Source organism: Carcharodon carcharias, chromosome 16 (genome assembly GCF_017639515.1).
Source record: "Carcharodon carcharias isolate sCarCar2 chromosome 16, sCarCar2.pri, whole genome shotgun sequence".
NCBI classification, from domain to species: domain Eukaryota; kingdom Metazoa; phylum Chordata; class Chondrichthyes; order Lamniformes; family Lamnidae; genus Carcharodon; species Carcharodon carcharias.
This window is the reverse complement of record NC_054482.1, coordinates 58,736,823-58,755,794: the sequence shown is the minus strand read 5'-3', so window position 1 is coordinate 58,755,794 and position 18,972 is coordinate 58,736,823. Positions and strand designations below refer to the sequence as shown.

The 18,972-nt window shown below is 44.5% G+C and overlaps 1 protein-coding gene across 2 annotated transcripts in view; it reads left to right on the top strand.

The window, feature by feature from the left end:
* The first annotated feature begins 10,463 nt into the window (after nucleotides 1-10,463).
* Nucleotides 10,464-18,972, top strand: part of LOC121289169 (DEP domain-containing protein 1A-like) — a 61,146-nt gene continuing 52,637 nt past the window's right edge. For both annotated transcript variants that reach the window (XM_041208335.1, XM_041208334.1), the window contains exons 1-2: nucleotides 10,464-10,656; nucleotides 12,353-12,618. In XM_041208335.1, coding sequence (XP_041064269.1) covers nucleotides 10,609-10,656; nucleotides 12,353-12,618 — 314 coding nt within the window. In that variant the 5' untranslated portion in view covers nucleotides 10,464-10,608. The remainder of the gene's footprint in view (nucleotides 10,657-12,352; nucleotides 12,619-18,972) is intronic.

Sequence of the window (18,972 nt, the reverse complement as noted above, 5' to 3'; positions counted from 1 at the left end):
CTCTTGTCACATCTTGCACAAGTCGCATCTTGAGCCCCTATAGAGGTCCACTCAGCACACACAGAAATCAGGCAAGCTTATCATCTGCTTTGGCATCCATCCTGCTCACAGTCTGTCTATCTATTGTTATGCAGGACAAGATTGCCCACAACAACAGGGAGAGATCCTAGACAGAAGGGGGTATGCCAGAGCTCAGGCCACTCATCTACTTTGAAGAGCAGGCAGCAAAGACTAGCTGATGAGGACCAGGACCGTGCCGAAGACGAGCTCGGTTTCCCCAGCATCCCGAAGTAAGCCAGTGAGGCTCCATGGGATCGGAGCTAAGCTTCATCATCTGATATGTGCTGTTTATTATTAACGAGTTAACTAATTAATGCTGAAATGCAGTGTCTGCATTCTCATGCCCATAGATGGAAAGGCTAAGCTCCACTCTCCTGCATTGTGAATAGGCCTTCATGTTAATATGGCAATCATCTTGTTAAAGCCAAATGTTAGTTAAATAGGTGATGGGCATTAATTATCCCATCTAAATAAAAAGGTACAGCTGGAACACTTTGTGTGGAAGCTACTAGGAAATTAGTAGCACTGAGGAGTAGTCTTGGAAATAAACCAGCTTTAACCAAGAGACCAGCCTGGATTAATTCTTCCACCACAACCTCTTATTGTGATTAACATGGCAGTAGAGGATGAACTTTAAGCTTTGCTGATTGATTGCTGTATATGAAGATTTCTGTCTCAGTCCTCTGAGGGAAAAGAAGTGTACTGTTGCTAACAATTTAAGTTACGGAATGGTGGAAGGACAGTGCAAAATTGCAAGCTTTGATTATCCATCAATTGTTTCTGACTCTGAACCTTATCAGCAATGGAAGGCTGAAGTTGAAATGTAGACCCAGGTTACTGCTATACCCCAGAAGAAGCAAGGTATGGCTTTGGTGTTATCATTACCAGCCAAAAGTAAGATAAGGAGTAAAGTATTTTCAGAGTGGAAAGTGGGTGACTTGGATCATGAAGAGGGATTAAACCGTCTGATACAATTTTTGGATAAGTTCTACAAAAAGGATGAGTTATTGGAAGAGTATGAAGCTTGGACGATTTTTAATAGGTTTAGGAAATCAGATGATCAATCCATAGAAGAATACATCACAGATTTTGATAAATGGTACAGGAGGCTACAACGATTTGAACTTGAAATTCCAGAATCGGTATCAGCATTTAAATTACTGGACTGTGCTTGCATTTGCCATGTTGATAGTCTTTTAGTACTAACAGGGGTTCAATTCCAGGCGAACGGATCTCTCTTAGATCAAATGGCTACTGCCCTAAAAAAATTTCTGGGGAAACAATTGTTCCCTGCCACTTTTTTAGCAAAGGCAAACAACTATGTTGTAAAACAAAGGATAGAGGATTCAATGGTGACTGAATTTCGCGGTCGACCAAATATTAGATGAAAATTCCAATACAAAGATGGGGTTAATGACAAGAGGTCTGAAAATGGTTGTAACCCTAGCCAATTTGAGAGTTGGGACAAAAAGCATGTCTGGGATGGTAACTGTAGAAGTTTAAACCCAAAGAATGCACAGGGAATGATTAATCAGTGTTTTCAGTGTGATTCCCAGTACCATTACGTAACGAACTGCCCACAGTGAAGGAATCATGTTTTTGAAGTGACCCACGAAACAGCTTCATCTGAAACTGAAAATGATGATGGTGACTGCCATGAAGGAATTGTATTGATCACTGAGAGTTTGAATCCGGTGATGAGTATCTTAACGGTAGATGCCTTCAACTGTGCAGTTCCGGACAGTGGCTGCAGTTCTACGGTGTGTGGCATGGACTGGTTTGACTGCTAGCTGGAGTGTCTCGATGAGGCAGACCGGCAGAAGGTCAAGGAGTATGAAAGCTCTACTTGCTCCAGGTTTGGAGATAGCAATACATTAACATCCTTCAAACGGGTGGTCCTCCCTTGTAAGATAGCAGGGATCAATCTGTTTATCAGTACTGATGTGGTTTCTAGCGATATACCACTACTGTTGAGTTGATCTGCAATGAAGAAGGCTCAGATGACACTGGATATGAAGAACGATAGAGTAGTTGTGTTTGTAAAAAATGTGGATCTACATTTGACTCAGTCAGGCCTTTACTGTTTGCCACTAAGGAAACCAGAGATTTCTCATCAAAAATTTCATGATGGTTTGTTAACTGCTGAGAATGAGAATTTGGTGGACAAAAAAAAATCTGGAAATTACATGGACAGTTTGCACATTCGGCGCCACAGAAACTAAAGGCTCTACTTCGAGTTGCGGGAGTGGTCGATAAAGGATATGATGATCTTATTGAACAAATCACTGCTCAGTATGAAATTTGCCTTAAATATCACAAGATATGCTTGCCACTAGCAAGGGAGTTTAACGATGCAGTGGCAATGGACTTGAAAGTTTGGGACAAGGATAGGGTTTTTTTTTTTACTACACTTCATAGATATGGCAACCAGATTTAGTCTATCCACTGTGATACATAGCAAAGTCAAAAGGACCATTGTCGATAAGGTCATGGAGAAATGGGTAGGAACAGGATTAGGGACACCAAAGAAGTTCTTCACAGATAATGGTGGGGAATTTGCCAATGAGGAATTTCAAGATATGTGCGAAAATGTAAACATCATAATTATGCACACTGCAGCTGAGAGCCTGTTTAGGAATGGTCTTTGTGAAAGAAACCATGCCGTAATAGATGAAATGTTACATATAATATTAGCTGATCAACCAGGTTGTAAACTGCAAATGGCACTAGCATGGTGGTGCACACAAAGAATGCTCTGCAAATGGTTGGGGGCTACAGCCCGTATCAGTTGGTGTACAGAAGAAATCCAAAGTTACTTTAGGTGTTGTCAGATGCTCCCCCTGCTCTAGAAAGGACTAGCATTAGCTCCACTTTTTCTGCTCATCTGAATGTTTTGCATGCGAGCAGAAAAGCTTTTATTAAAGCTTAGGTTTCAGAGAAAATTCGGCAGGCCCTACGGCACTGCATAAGACAATCAGGAATACAGTTTAGACAAGGAGACAAGGTATATTATAAAAGGAAAGGCCAGAAAGAGTGGAAAGGACCTGGCAAGGTTATAGGGAGTGATGGGAAAGTAGTAATTGTGCGACACGGTAATCAAACTGTTAGGGTACATTCTTCACGGTTAATTGGTACTCGCTATACCTTTACAGGTTCTGATCAGGACATAGAACGCAAGGAGGCACCATGTACTTCACATACACATACACTGGGTAGTTTTGAGGAGCAGACGACGGCAGATACAGGGTTGACTGACTATGAATAAAGTAACACTGAGGTTCAGGACGATGCCATTCGTCCAAAAGGGCAATTACCCAAAGTAGGAACAAAGGTAACATACATGCCAGAAGGGACCAGTGTGTAGAGGGATGTCACCATCATAGGGAGAGCAGGAAAGGCCACTGGTAAATAAACTGGTAAATGTGCAGGATGAAGGACAGGAGACAAGACCTGGCAAACTGATGTAAAGATGTGGAAACCCAGAAAACGCAGTATGAGTTCTGACAGTGGACCAGAAAGTGGTCGTGACCCTAGAAAAATAATCACAGACTTGCGAAGGAAGTTTTGTTCACATGGGAGGATGATCATATAATAGCAGTCCAGAAAGGGAGAGGAATGTGAGGAGAGGTCATAGCTTAACAAGGAGGACTAGAGAGCAAGCTAGCAATCTCAACAGAAGTCAAAGTCCTTATGACAGAGAGATTCTAGTAGCCGCTAATAAATTGGAAAGGAAGCTGATAAAGGAAGCCAAACGGAGTTAGAAACTTGGAAGGAATTTAGGATATATTCTGAAATACTTGACAGAGGACAGCCAGCTTTATCTCGCAGATGGATCTGTGCAGAAAAGGTAATCCCAGATGGCAGATATAACGCCAAAGTGAGATTAGTAGCCCGAGGCTTTGAAGAGAGACTAGAAGATCAGGATGTCAGAATGAACTTGCCTATTGTGGGGAAAGTGAGTTTGAAGATTTCTTTAGCTATTTTGACACGCTATTCCTGGGAGTGCAAATCAATTGATATAAAGGCTGCGTTTTTACAGGGGGGGGATGTTTCAAAGGGAAGTTTTTTGAAACAACCCAAAGAAGCCGGGGATGTAGAAGGAAAGCTATGGAAATTGAATAAGTGTGTTTATGGGTTGAATGATGAGTCAAGAGTATGGTACTTTTCCGTGAGGTCTGTCTTGTTGAAAATCGGTTGCATTCAGTTAAAGGTAGACCCTGCGATGTTCTACTGATACCATAAGGAGAAACTAGCTGGGATCTTCATCATGCATGTTGATGATTTCCTGTGGAGAGGATCTGTAGAATTTGAAAAGATTTGATATTTGAGAAGATAAAGAAGGAATTCCAGGTTGGAAGTCAGGCTTCTGGGGCCTTTAAATACATAGGTTTGGACATTAAGCAGAGCAAGTCAAGAGTGAAACTGAATCAACAATCTTATCTAGAAAATGTTAATTATATCCCAATAACTCATGGTAGATCCTCACAAAAAGAGGATCCAGCTACCAAGGAAGGAATGGAACAGTTGAGAAGTTTGATTGGGCAGTTGAACTAGTTGTGCACTCAGACTAGGCCTGACGCTAGTTATGATGTGTTGGAGCTGAGTATCATGATGAAACATGTTACAGTTCAGCAAGTTCTGAGAGCAAATAGAACACTTAAAAAAATTAAATTCTGAGAAATGGATGCTCACATTTCCAGCCTTGGGTGATCCAGAAGATGTGAGGTCGGTCATTTTTAGTGATGCTTCACATGTTAATCTTACAGATGGATGCTCTAGCACAGCATGGTTCATCAGATTCTTGGTGGAAGATAAATGTTGCCCACTGGCTTGGGAGGCCAAGAAAATAAAAGGGTAGTGAAAAGCACCTTAGCTGCTGAAACGTTAGCCTTAGTAGAAGCACCAGATATGGGGGTTTACTTATCTAAAATATTGACAGAAATATTATATAAGGGGCAATGTAGGAAAAGTTTGCCCATACAATGTTATGTTGATAATCGGTCCCTTTGGAACAACGTTCATTCCACGAAAAGTGTCACGGAAAAAAGGCTATGAATAGACCTAGCCAGCATAAAGGAGGTGTTAGAGAGAAAAGAGATCTCTAAGATAAAATGGGTTGACACAAGCCACCAACTATCAGACAGTTTTACAAAAAGAAGTGCCTGCTCTTTAAAAAAAAATTATTAAATGTGTTGGAAAGAGGGGCGTCTTATAATGATGCAATGAAAAATTGTTTTAGTTTTATAGTTTTTTGGTAAAATAAATTTGGGAATTATGGACATGGAAATATGTTTGTTTAAAAAAAAGTGTTCAAGTTCTTTTTTTAAAAAGAGGCGAATCTGTTAATATGGCAATTGTCTTGTTAAAACCAATTGGTAGTTAAATAGGTGATAGGCATTAATTATCCCATCTAAATAGAATAAAAAGGTACAGCTGGAACACTTTGTGTGGAAGCTACTAGGAAATTAGTAGCACTGAGGAGTAGTCTTGGAAATAAACCAGCTTTAACCAAGAGACCAGCCTGGATTAATTCTTCCACAACAACCTCTTATTGTGATTAACAAGAGAGGTTCTTAAGACACATATATAACCCACATGTCTCTCTCTCTTTGATCCTGCAAGAGGAGAACACCAGGATCATGGAGCCTGGTGATTTAGCAGTATACCTCATGCTTACAGGGGACAGAGAAGAAGAAGAAGAAGAGTGCAGTGGATGCGTCTGGCTCAGCAAAGGGAGGCGAACTCCCTCAAGATGAAGGGGCAGCAAGGCCTGCTGTGCACACAATTGTAGATCTAAAGCGACCTGTCGCTCATTGGCACCTTGCTACACCCAGGGTCTATAGTCATTCTTGCAGATGACTGGGCATGTATAGGGAACTGGTTGGTCACATATGCTGCCTGTTGCAGGATTCGGTGCCATGGGGACATGGAGGGCATCCACTGACAGTGGCCATGAAAATGACAGCAGCATGTTACACCACCAGCTCCTTCCAGGCTCCTGCTGCATCTGGCTTGTGCTATGGCCTCCTCATCCTCAAGAGCCCCAGCTTCCTCGCGCTTATTGAGCTCAGCCCTCTCAACATGCAACTCCTCCATCTAGCAAGTCATCCTCTCCTTTGTAGCGCCAGGTTGTGTAGAGCACAGCAAGCCAGAATGATGCGGGCGGCCCTCTGGGAAGAGTACTGGAGAGTGCCGCCTGACCAGTCCAGACATCTGAAACGTATCTTCAACATGCCAATGGTCTGCTCAATCAAGGTGTGTCACAGAATGAGCCGCATTGTATCCCCCCCGAAACACTTTGTGGTCACCTAATGGATGTCATTTGCCACGTCTTTTGCAGGTAACGTTTGTTTTCAATGACCCAACCTTGGATGTGCTGAGGGCACTTGAAGATCTGTGGCACTGAGAGTTACTCGAGATGTAAGAGTCATGGGACCATCCAGGGTATCTTGCACAGACCAACATAATCTGGTTCTGGTGGTTACAGATCACTTGAGAGAGTGGAAGCCTTTTTCTGTTGATGAATCGTAGTCACTGTTGCCAGGAAGCCTTTAAAGCCACATGAGTGCAATCGATGGCATCCTGCACCTGTGGGAAGCCAGAGAGGTTGCAACCTTCATTGTTCTGGCAGCCTGGCTGACTTCAACCAGGGCAAACTAGACATAATTGTGTGCCTTGTGAAAAGGGCTCTGACAGACTGACTCCTTTGGATTACACTAGAACCCAACCTTGCACTGATGTAATGACTGTAATTGGGGAGGCATGCAAAGCCTGGACCTCTTAGCTCTGAGGTGTGGAGGTCTTTGGGGCATTAGGCATATAGTTTGACCATTGTCCATTTACAGTTGGATCCTTCTGAGGGTTGCACTTTCCTATGAGAGGGACAAATGGTCATTGGGACACAATCAAAATATGGCCCCAGAGTGGGATGGAGTCTTGCAAGAATAGGCACTATGAGTTAAAGCGCCCAAATCCTTCAATTGGCTTTTGAGTGTTCCTAACATGTTTCAGCTATGCAGTGATCTCCATTTGGTAAAGCACAAACTAGTATGCTGCCCCATCACTTGGCCCAAAGTTGATATTTACTTACAAAGTCAATTATAGATTTCCTTGCTCTCTTTTTCCCCCACTTCTCACTGCTTCACTTGACTGGTCCAGTCCAGTCTGATGGTAGTGGTAATTGTTGATACTTGATATTTCATCAACCCAAAAGTGCAGTATTCAACTCCTCCCACAAGCTCTTAGGCCCCTTCCCTGGTGATTTTACTTCTGTACTAGGTCATCGCATCGGCTTGCAATATGGTGGTGCTCAAGTTTTACTATGAGACCAGCTTCAACCCTTCCGTCATTGTTGAAGTTCCTCCCATCATGCTGGAAAGAGCATAATGTGAAATGGTGAAAAGCTAGAAACAGTGAAGGTGCAAAGAGACTTTGGGGTCCAGGTACATTGATCTTTAAAATGTCATGAATAAGTCATGGTTCAAGCACACCTGGAGTGCTGTGAGCAGTTCTGGGCACCATTCCTTAGGAAGGATATATAGAATTGGCCTCAGAGGAAGTACAGCCTAGGAGTACCGGGATGATATCCAGATCTAAGGGTTAAATTATAAAGAGAAATTAGATAAACTAGGGTATTCCCTGGAATTTAGAAGGTTAAAAGGTGATTTGATCAAAGTTTTCAAAACATTAAGGAGAACAGATAGTTTCTTTCTATCTACCCTATTTCCACTGGTTAGGGTGTCTCAGACTAAGATGCACAACCTAAAAATTGGGTCAGACCTTTCAGGAGGTAAATCAGGAATCAGTTCTACAAATAAAGGGTGGTAGAAATTTGGAACTGTCTTCTACAAATTGACGTTGGATCAATTGAAATTTTAAACTGAGATTGATAGATTGTTGTGGTCTAAGGCTAATTTCATGAATAGCAGTTACGTTTGCTATTTTCCAACCCATTGGGTAGGTTTCTAAAATCTAGGAAATTCTGGAAGATCATGACCAATATATCCACTGCCTCTGAAGCGCTTATTTTAAAACCGTGGATTTAGGGAATCAGGTTCAGGTGATTTATCAGCTTTTAGCCCCATTTAATTTCTCCAGTATTATTTCTTTACGAATACTAATTTTCTTTAAGTTTCTCATTCTCAATATATCCTTGGTTCACCACTATTTTTGAATGTTTTTTTGTTTGTCTACTGTGAAGACAGATATGAAGTATTTATTATCTCTGCCATTTTCTTATTTCCTATTATAATTTATCCAGTCTCTGCCTTTTAAGGGACCTATGTTTACTTTCACTAATCTCTTCCTTTTTATATACCAATTGAAGCTTTTACAATCTGTGTTTTGCTAGTTTATTCTCATATATTCTATTTTCTCTTTTATTAATTTCTTGGTCATCCTTTGCTGATTTCCAAAATTCTCCCAAACCACGTACTTACTACTCTGTTTTGGCAATATTATAAGCCTTTTTCTTTAATCTAAGATATCTTTAACATCTCTTGCTAGCCAAGGTTTAGACTACTTTTCCTATAGGATTGTTTTTCCTTAAGGGAATACATTTTCATTGTGTACTATGAATTAATTCTTTAAATGTTTGCCATTGCTTATCTATTGTCCACAAAAAGCAGGACAATTTTAATGAGGCCAATCATCAGTCTACTCTTGATCATCAGCAAGATACAGAATTGTTACAGTACAGGAGGAGACCATTCAGCCCGCTGTGATGGAAAGTTTTGTAGATAGTGCAATCAAGCGATACTTACGCAGTAATAACCTGCTCACTGATGCTCAGTTTGGGTTCTGCCAGGGCCACTCGCTTCTGACATTCCAGCCTTGGTCCAAACATGAATAAAACAGCAGAATTCCAGAAATGAGGTAAGAGTGACGGTCCTCAATACCAAGGCATCATTTGACAAATTGAGGCATCAAGAAGTCTGGCAAATTGAAGTCAATGGAAATCAGAGGAAAATTGGTGCGTCACAAAATGGTTGTGATTGTTGGAGGCCAATCATCTCAGCCCCAGAATGCAGGAGTTCCTCAGAGTACTGTCCTAGGCCCAAACATATTCAGCTTCTTCATCACTGACTGTTCCTCTTTCAGAAGGTCAGAAGTGGGATGTTAGCGATGACTGCACAATGCTTAGTACCATTTACAACTCCTCAGATACCAGAGCCGTCTGTCTCCATATGCAGCAAGACCTGGACAACATTCAGGCTTGGACTGATAAATGACAAGTAACATTCATGCCACAAAATGGCAATGACCAGCTCTAATAAGTGAAAATCTAACCATCTCCCTTGACATTCAACAGCTGAATGCAACACCATCAACATCCTGAGGGCTACCACTGACCAGAAACTTAGCTGTACCAGCCTTAAAATATAGTGGCTACAAGAGTGGGTCAGAAGTTGAGAATTCTGCAGTGAATAACTCCCCAAAACCTGACCACCATCTACAAGGCCCAAGTCAGGACTGTGATAGAATACTATCCACTTGCCTGAATGAGTACAGCTCCAACAACACTCAAGAAGTTTGACACCATCCAGGACGAAGCATCCACCACCTTAAACATTCACTTCCTCCTGCACCAGCACACGTTGGTAGCAGTGAGTTCAACCACAAGGTGCACTACAGCAACTTGTCAAACCTCCTTCAACAGCACTTTCCAAACCTGTGACTTCTACCACTAGGAAGGGCAAAGGCAGCAGATGCTTGGGAACACCACCATCTGCAATTTCCCCTCCAAGTCACATACCATCCTGACCTGAATCATATTGTCATTCCTTCACTGTCGGTGAGTCAAAATCCTGGAACTCCCACCAACCACACTATAGGTGTACCTACACTACATGGACTGCAGCGATTCAAGGAGAAGGCTCACCATCAAGTTCTCAAAGGAAATTAGGGATAGGCCATAATTTCTGCCTTGCCAGCAATGCTTGCATCCAATGAAAGAATTTTAAAAAAGCGATTTCTTACCTGTGAAGTTCTACAATCTAATTCTGCCCATGCACCTTAAACTCACTCAGCAAAACTTCATTCCTTGTTCTACAAATGTGGCTGGGTTCAAAATTCTGAAATTCTCTTCCTAACAGTGCTGTGGATGTACCCAGGCCACATAGACTCAACACCACCTTCTCAATGGCAATTGGGGATAGGAAATAAATGCTGGCCTAGCTAGCTACACCTGTGAAAGAATATTTTTAAAGTATTCTCAGAAAATGTAACTAAAATACTTACGCTTAGAAAGTAACTATGTAAAATAGCTGCATTGTTTAATAAATAATATCCATCTTTCTAGACGTGAGCGGAGAAACAAACGGTTCATCTCCATATTAGGAGATATCACGTGACGCCTGGACCAATGAATCGCAGCGAAGCGCTCGAGCTCGGAATTCAAATATGTGGCGATGGCCTTGCCCGAGCTCGGTCTGCAGGAGCAGCGGCGACAGATATCAGGACAGTAACAGTGTGATAGGTATTTGGATTGTAATGCGCCGGCACTTTGATCACTGACCAGGCCGACAGTTTATTTCAATTTGGAAAATCATGGAAAGCCGTATTATCACACCAGGCCCTTATAGGGCTACGAAACTTGTAAGTTATTTTACTTACTTCGTGGTTTGGTTCGTTGTTCGCAGTAAGGAAGATTTTGAGCCCTGGGTGCCGAAAATACAAGGAGTTGGTGCTCTCCTGGAGGGGGTTGTGACGAGAGTGGGGGAGACGAGAGGGTTGGGGAAGAATTGGGGGGCGAGGGGTGGAAAGGGAAAGAGTGGAGGGAGGACGGGTGGTAGGGAGAAGGGATGGGGGAGAGAGGCGAGGGAGGATGACGGATGGAAGGGAGAAGGTGGGGGGGACGAGGAAGAGGCGGGGGGAGTACATGAAAGGGAGAAGGTGGGGGAGAGACGAGGGAGGACAGGGAGAAGAGGTGGAGAGGATAAGGGGAAGAGGATGGGGTATAGGTGGGGAAGGATGGATGGGAGGGAAAAGAGGTGGGGGAGGAATGGTGGAAGGGGGAAGAGATGAGGTAAGGAGAGAGGCAGGGAGGACAGGGGGAAGAGGTGATGGAGGATGGGTGGAAGGGAGAAGAGGTGATGGAGGATGGGTGGAAGGGGGAGAGGCAAAAAGAGGACAAGTGGAAGGGCAAGAGACGGTGGGGGGAAGGGTGGGAGGTGGTGAGGGGAAGAGTGACGGGGGAGGCGGTGGCAGGAAGAGTACAGAGGAGGAGGTATTGGAGGAAGGAGGCAGTGGGGTGGAAGAATGAGGGGGAGGTGGTGGAGGAGACGGGAAGGAGTGGACGGTTGAAGAATTGGTGGAGAAGAGGGGGTGGGGTGGAAGGAGGTACTGGAGGACTGATCCGCTGGAGGTTTGGCTTGGAAGGGAAACAACAATCAGCCAGAGGTGCTGAGTAGATGATCATCTCGGAGTGTGGTGGATTACAGTTGGTGGAGTACAATGGTGGAGTGTAGCTCAACAACATTCAAGAAGCTCAACAGCATCCAGAACAAAGCAATTGGCAACCCATCTACTATCTTCAACATTCACTCCCTCCACCACCGACACAGTGGCAACAGTGTGTACCATTGATAAGATGCACTGCAGCAACTCACCAGAGCTCTTTTGGCAGCACCTTCCAAACCCACAATTCGGAAGGACAAGGGCAGCAAATGCATGTGAACGCTACCATGTTTACATTCCCCTTTCAGCCACACACCATCCTGACTTGGAACAATATTGGCATTCCTTCACTGTCACTGTGTCAAATTCCTGGAACTCCCTCCCAAACAGCGCTGTAGGTGTACCCACACTACACAGACCGCAGTAGTTCAAGAAGGCAGCTCACCACCTCCTTCTCAAGGGCAAGTGGGGATGGGTCATAAAAATGCTGGCCTAGCCAGTGACACCCATGTCCCACAAAAGCAAATTTGTTTTTAATTCTGAGTACTCTGATGTCATGTTGGCTTGAGGTTATGACATCATTACTTTCAAAGGGGCCACTCCAGTCAATTTTCATAGAGTGGTCTGACAGTGAGGAAGTGACCTGATCTGGTAGGTCTCTAGTCAAATAAAAATTAAATGCAAAAAAAAATATGCATTTAGTTCTTGTGAACTTGAAATACTTCCTCCTCCTGTCATTTTGATTTGGTATTGTACTTATTCTGAGTTATTAAAAGTGCACTGCAATGACAAGGTGACCTTTTAGTAATGCTTTGGACTATATTCTAAAACTGCTTCTGTCCAGTTGTAATATGTTCCAAAACTGAGAGTTTTCTTCCTTTTTTTTTCTCTCCAGTGGAATGAATTGACCAAGCTTTTTAGGGCAGGAATGCCTCTGAGAAAACATAGACTGCACTTGAAAAAATACAATAACTGTTTCACAGCTTCTGAAGCAGTGGACTGGCTACATAAATTGCTAAGAAATAACAGTAATTTTGGGCCAGAAGTGAGTAGACAACAAACTCTACAATTATTGAGGAAGTTTTTGAAGAATCATGTAATTGAGGATATAAAAGGAAGATGGGGAGCAGAGAACCTGGATGATAACAGCCAATTGTACAGGTGAAAAAAGAAGGGGGATGGGGAAGGAACCTGCGTTTATATGTTGTTATATTGTATTTCTTGGTATATCACAAAATGCTTTACAAACAATGAATTACTTTGTATTGTAGTCATTATTGATATGGAAATGTAACTATTTTGCAGACAGGAAAACCCTCCGAGTTATATTGAGATGAATGCCTTGTTAATCTTGTGATAGTACATTTTGTGGTTTAATTTATATGTTTGGATAAAGTAGGGATAAATACACTTAAGATAGTAGCTATGCTAGAATTGTTAAAAGCACCGGCCTCAAGTCCTTTATCTTCTATTAGTAATAAGTGATGTATGGTAGCAAAGGTTAGCATCTCTTCTATGAAAAAATTTGTTTTACTTTTACAGCCTCAACTTTTGTGTTTTTGGCCTCTGTCAATCAATCTAGGGTTCATTCTTATTCTTTGCTGCTCCCGCCACGCAGTAACTTCCCACAAATAAATTTTGGGAAAACTAAAGACATTGGGTGGAATCGTCCCAGATTTGAAGTGCAGTAGCAGGCAGGAAAAGGACATTTTATTCACTAGCTGCAATGGCAGGTTTTCACGCTGTGTTGTCCCATTCCCATCTCATTAATTTTGCATTCCAGGAAAACACACCTGATCACCAGCAGGGCATCCTCTGATTTTCCGTGCCCACCCACCACTACCACCACCACCAACCCCCCACCCCCCCACTTACTGTCACCTCAGGTCTTCAATAAACTGGGTGCCATTATTTAAAGGCTGCTCCTGCACTGATGGCTGCCAAATGGTCGAAACATGCTGCTCTCCCCACTCCCACCCCCCTCCAGCTTTAGCGACTCCTCCCTCAAGCACCTACTGGACACAGTGGAGGCCTGCCGTAATGTCATCTACCCATACTCTCGGCAAAGGCCAGCAAGCAAGGTCAGCAATCCTGCATGGAAGGCAATGGTAGCAGTGGTCAGCATCAATGCTTTGTGAAAGAGGACAGCCACACAGTGCTGCAACAAGATGAATGATCTCCTCCATTCCACTAGGGTAAGCCACTCTTCTCTTCACTCTCAACTTTCACACTCACAAACCCATCACACGTCCACAGGGATCTCATTCACTGCCAGTTAAAGGGACATCAACATTCACTCTCTCTACACCTTCATTTTACCTGCTGATCATGTCCTCATCTCGTCCATGACACCACTTGCACATGCCAGCCATCCTTAGCATCAGGCCTGGCAGGTGTCCTGCTTACATGCTCTTCATCACTATTCATGCAAGACAAACTGGCACATAACAAAAGGGAGAGATCGCAGACTGGTGGAGGAATGCCTGAAATCAAGATCCTCACGGACTTTGAAAATAGTCATCCAGCTGTCCGCTGACGATCTGGGATTTTCCTGTACTAGCGGTGAGGTCAGCAGTGCTCAACCAAGTGAGGATCCAGCAGTGGAACATCCATCAGACAACCATGCAGTGAGTTAGTTCCCATGTTCCGCTGTCATGCACTAATTATCTCTCCTTGCTTTCGAAGACACATTTGGGAAACAATAAGAGGGGATCCACAACCCAGGTCCTTGACTCAAGCCCTGAAGAAACCTCAGCAGAAAAATCTGATGACACCCTCTTTGAAGACCCATCACAGCACAGAGATGCACCTCGGTGGGACCTAACTTTAGAGTAGCCTCGGTGCAGGATCTGGTGAGCACATCACTACCTGATCCACAGTAGGCAGCAGTAGGGACTTCTCAGATTTCCGGCACTCAGAGGACTGCTGGAGGCCAGAAATCTGCTGAGTCCGAGTCAGATGATAAGCCTCTGGACTCGATCATACCCCAGTTGCTGGACCTCCAAAGGCAAGCTCGGGAACATCAGGAAGGGATGTCCGCTGCACTCCTCAGATTGCAAGGCGTGATGGATGACTCCACCTGCCTTCATTCTGAGGTGATAGTACCAGCTTGCCAATGCACTGAGGTCAATATTGGTAGGATGGTGGCGGCCATTGAGACCTTGGTCCAGGGCATGGGTCCTGCACTACTGTGCATGCTGAACTCCATCATTAATGCCATAGTTGGCCTCCAATAGTGTCAATGCGAGAAGGGTACAGGGCAACTCGATCTCACTCCAGCTTCTCCTTCTCCTCAAGGAGTCAGCCAGGGGCCCTCTGGCATCCATAACGAGGAGGATCAGCAGGTGCACATGCCGGGGCTATCCACCCAGGTGACTCTCCCCTCGTCTGGCCAGTCCAATGGCCTCATTGCCATCACCCTCACCCTCAAGGATCTTCTCACCCTTCCCCCCCCCCCCCATTACAGCACTAGGTTGTAAATAACGCAGCAGGCGATGACAATGCGTGGCACCTTCTGTGGCCTTTACTGCAGGGCTCTACCAGATCAGTCCAGGCACTGGAACCTCATTTTTGATATTCTGATGATTTGCTCCACCAAAGAGTGAGTTGCAGATTGACCCTCATTGTACCTTCTCTCCACTGCGGTCTGAGGCCGCCACACGGGTATCATCAGCCACATCCTCTGCAGGTGCCCTTGTTCCCGAGGAACCAAACCTGCAGCCTCTGTAGACTCTGGAAGATGTCAGGGATCTGAGACCTCCTGAGAATGTAGGAGCCATGGACACTCCCTGGGAACTGTATGCAGACTTGTAGGATGAGTTTGTGGTGGTCACATACCAGCTGAATATTCAGCGAGTGGAAGCCCTTGCAGTTGAAGTAGTTAACCGCTTGTTGCCACGGAGATATGTGCGCCATTTGAGTGCAGTCGATGGCACCCTGCAAATGTGGGAAACTGGGGAAATGGGCAACTCCCAGTGTTCTTGCTTCCTGATCCCAGGGGCAATGCACAAAAAGTTGTGTGCCTTCATGAATATGGCATCTGTGACCTCCTGGATGCATTTATTTGGAGGCTTGCAATATCCCACAGGAGTCCCCTTTGGAACCATGAAAGGAGCCACTGGCGTAAAAAAGCTGAGTGCTGCATCACTTTCATGGCCACGGGCAGTGGAATGCCCTCCATGTCCCCAAGGTGCCAAATCCTACAGGTGGCAAATGTAACCGACCAGTTCCCTGGACATGCACAGCCTTTGGCGACACTGGTTCTCGGTCATCTGCAGGAATGCCTAGCTCCATCTATAGACCCTTGGTCTAGCTAGGCGCAACCAGCGATGGCTCACTGTGGCTCTTCAGCAGTGTGCACAGGAGCCCCAGCTGCCCCTTCCTGAGCCTGCTGCTCCTCCATCTGTTGCTCTCTTCTCCTTCGTCTCCACTCCCTGTAATCCATGAGGCATACATCTAGGTCACCAGGCTCCAGGCTCCTGCAGCATGAAAGAGAGAGATGTGTGGGTTTGTATGGATGTACTAAGCACCTCTCTTGGTTGAGCCTGAAGTCACCTTAAATGCATCCTGCAGAGTGCTGGCCACCACTTGGATGGCCAGAGTTTAGTGAGCTGCATGGCTACCTGAAACCCCATCCACCTCCGCCCCACTCCACCAGACCGATTTGGCCACTGGACTGCATGCTGTGCTCTCAGCTCAGGCACAGGCATTCTCCTAACCTGCACTGCAAGGACCATAGCCTGAATTCCTTACGGACATATTGAATTTTTTAAGTAAGACGTGTGTTTCTTTTTAGAAAAAAGGACATACAAGCAAGTACTGGTTGAGACCGTAAAGTAACCACTTGCCAGAAAATTCCTTTGTGAATTGCACTTGACCGACTAGTCCAAAGAGCGGAATGTCGCACGTAAAACGGTGTCAAGGCCTACTTTAAGCAGAGACACCTCAAAGGAAAAGATGCAATGCAAAAACTGAATTGTAATCTTCTGTTGTCGTGGAGATAACGAAGGCTGATTACCATCTCAGCAGAAACCATATCCTCTGAGTTGTAACCCAGACTGTGGACATTATGTGAGTTGAAAAGAAAGCAGATCTGGTCAAAAAGACGTGTTTGTTTTTTCCCTTCCAGGAATACGCAAGAAAAGGGGTTAAAAGCCAACTGCAACCTTGGTCTCTGTGCTAGTCTTGGTGTTTCGGGCCTGGTGTGTGCTGTGAAAGTCACAGCTGAAAAACATCAACTAGGCATCCCTGCACTTGCAGGTTTTAGAAGAAAAAGCCCCTCTTTTCTGCTGGAAGGATGTCACCAAATCAGCAAAGCCACAGTCAAAAAGGAAACAGGACAACTTCATTCAGCTAATCTGCAGAACCAAGAATCTCCAGATCAACTCAACTGCCCAAAGTCAGCTGTACTAGAATCACCTAACATAACAGCTGCGACATTTCGCCATCTACTCCTCATAGACCAGCCAAAGATTGATTCATATATCTTTTTATTTCTGGACTCACTTCTCATTTCTAACCTGTGTGTACGTGTGTTGCGTTTTTATTTTTTCTCTCATGTTCTAGTACCTAATGAACTCGCTCTTTCTTTAACTCAAGTTAAATGGCTCCAACTGGCTCCCTTCAGGTATCCACAAGGGAAGGGATCCTTTTTAAATTAACCTTGTAGGGACCAACCGAGGGGGCTCATCCCTCCCCCGCCCCCCATCTCACCCAGGCCCAGGAGCATAACAATTTGGAGTACCTCATCCTGGAGCATAACAAATTGGGACAGCCTTGTCCAGGGACCAGTCGTAACAGCTGTTAGCTTGTACCAATGGGGAGACTAGTCCAAACTTCAATGATAACATTGTAAGGGGCTGTGAGCACCTCCACCAGTGACGGTTCTATGGCCAGCTTTCGTAAGGAGATTGTACAGCTTGCCCAGTCATCCAATTTTATGCCTCTACATTGCTTGAGTGGGCAGATAAGTTAGAGGCCCGACTCCAAGCATATTAATGTAGCTGCGCTTGAACTGTCTCAGCTGCGGAGGAATGGTCGCTTTATACAAGGTTTCCCTAATGCGTGGTCCCATCTCCCACATCACCCCTCCCCCCACACCCACTCAACCCTATCCTCACATAGTTGTACACTACCATCAGACCAAGCTGCCTTGCAGCACCGCCCCTGTCAACTCTCCTCAGATGCAGTGCAGCCCTTGCACCACCCCCCCCAATCCACCTCAGAACAATGTATTTTCACCCAATCATAGTGCAGCCCTTGCCCTGGCACTGCACTGTTAACCAGCCAGGAAGAAGCAACTTGCCTGTGCCCTTGCCCGAATGCGCAGTACCTCAACCTTGAAGTCCAATGGGCAACCCTTGCAAGCACCGTGCAACGTTAGTGTGCACACACCTGTGAGTTCCCCTTGAAGTTCAGCTCAACAGGTGCAGGGCTAATGACGTGTAGATGTATTAAAATGATGTGCCTGACATCTGGCAACAGGAAATATGGCCTGGTGTTGATGGGTAGAGCAGATAACTGCAAACTGGTTTCACTACGTCATGAACCTAATTTTTGGCCTTCCCGCCATATTGTCCGCTTGCACCCACCATGATGCTCAATGCCAAAGGTGACAGAAAATCCTGGCCATTGTCTTTGGTACCCATTACAAACTCCATCCTAGTCACTTGATGAGGTTGAGCAAGATTGTTCACATCCTTGGTATCTTATTTGCCCTGAGCTGAACTTTCTTTGCATCAGCAAGACTGCCTACTTCCATTCCATAACATCGCCAGGCTCTACCATGCATGTAATACACAATTTTCCTTTCCAGAGAAGCCTGATTCAGAAGGGCAGGAGCAAGCATTGTGCTTTTTTTATTGTTGCTTTTTTGAATCTAATACAAACAATGCTTCAGGGTTTTGGCGTTTGACATTAATGGTTGACTACGTCAAATCACAGGATAGCATGATGAGTATATAACCTACTGTCTTCCAGCCATTGTTTATCTCAAATTTATGGTGGCACTTTCTCATTTCATGTGAGAGATGGCCAGGAAAAGGGTGTAAAGCCCCTCACCTACCTGGGCTATACATTTTCTAGGTTGTAGTCTTACCCTGGATATACAACAGCGCAGAACAGCCATGTGGTTTAATCAAGCTTTTCTTTGAGTATCACAAGTCACTACAAGTACTCAAACTGGCTATCGGCTTTCCTGCGTGCAAGAGTAGCATCCCAGGGTGGTTACTCTACTAAACGAGTTGTCTTCAGTGGCTGATTGGCCATTTTACATTTCTTTGGTTATGTTGTGTTCTTCTGTTTCACCACCCTTTGTCCATCTCTGCACGCAAGACTTCCAAGTGCCGTTTACAAGTATCAGTATTGTACCTAAAGCAACTTCATCTACAAGCATTATTAAACATTAGATTAAAAGGAAACATGAGTTAAAAATGGTATTAAAAGAAAACTTTTTTAAAAAGTGGGTTGACCTTAAGTCTTACAGGGGCTGAAACCTAACCTAGAGAAAGGTTTCAG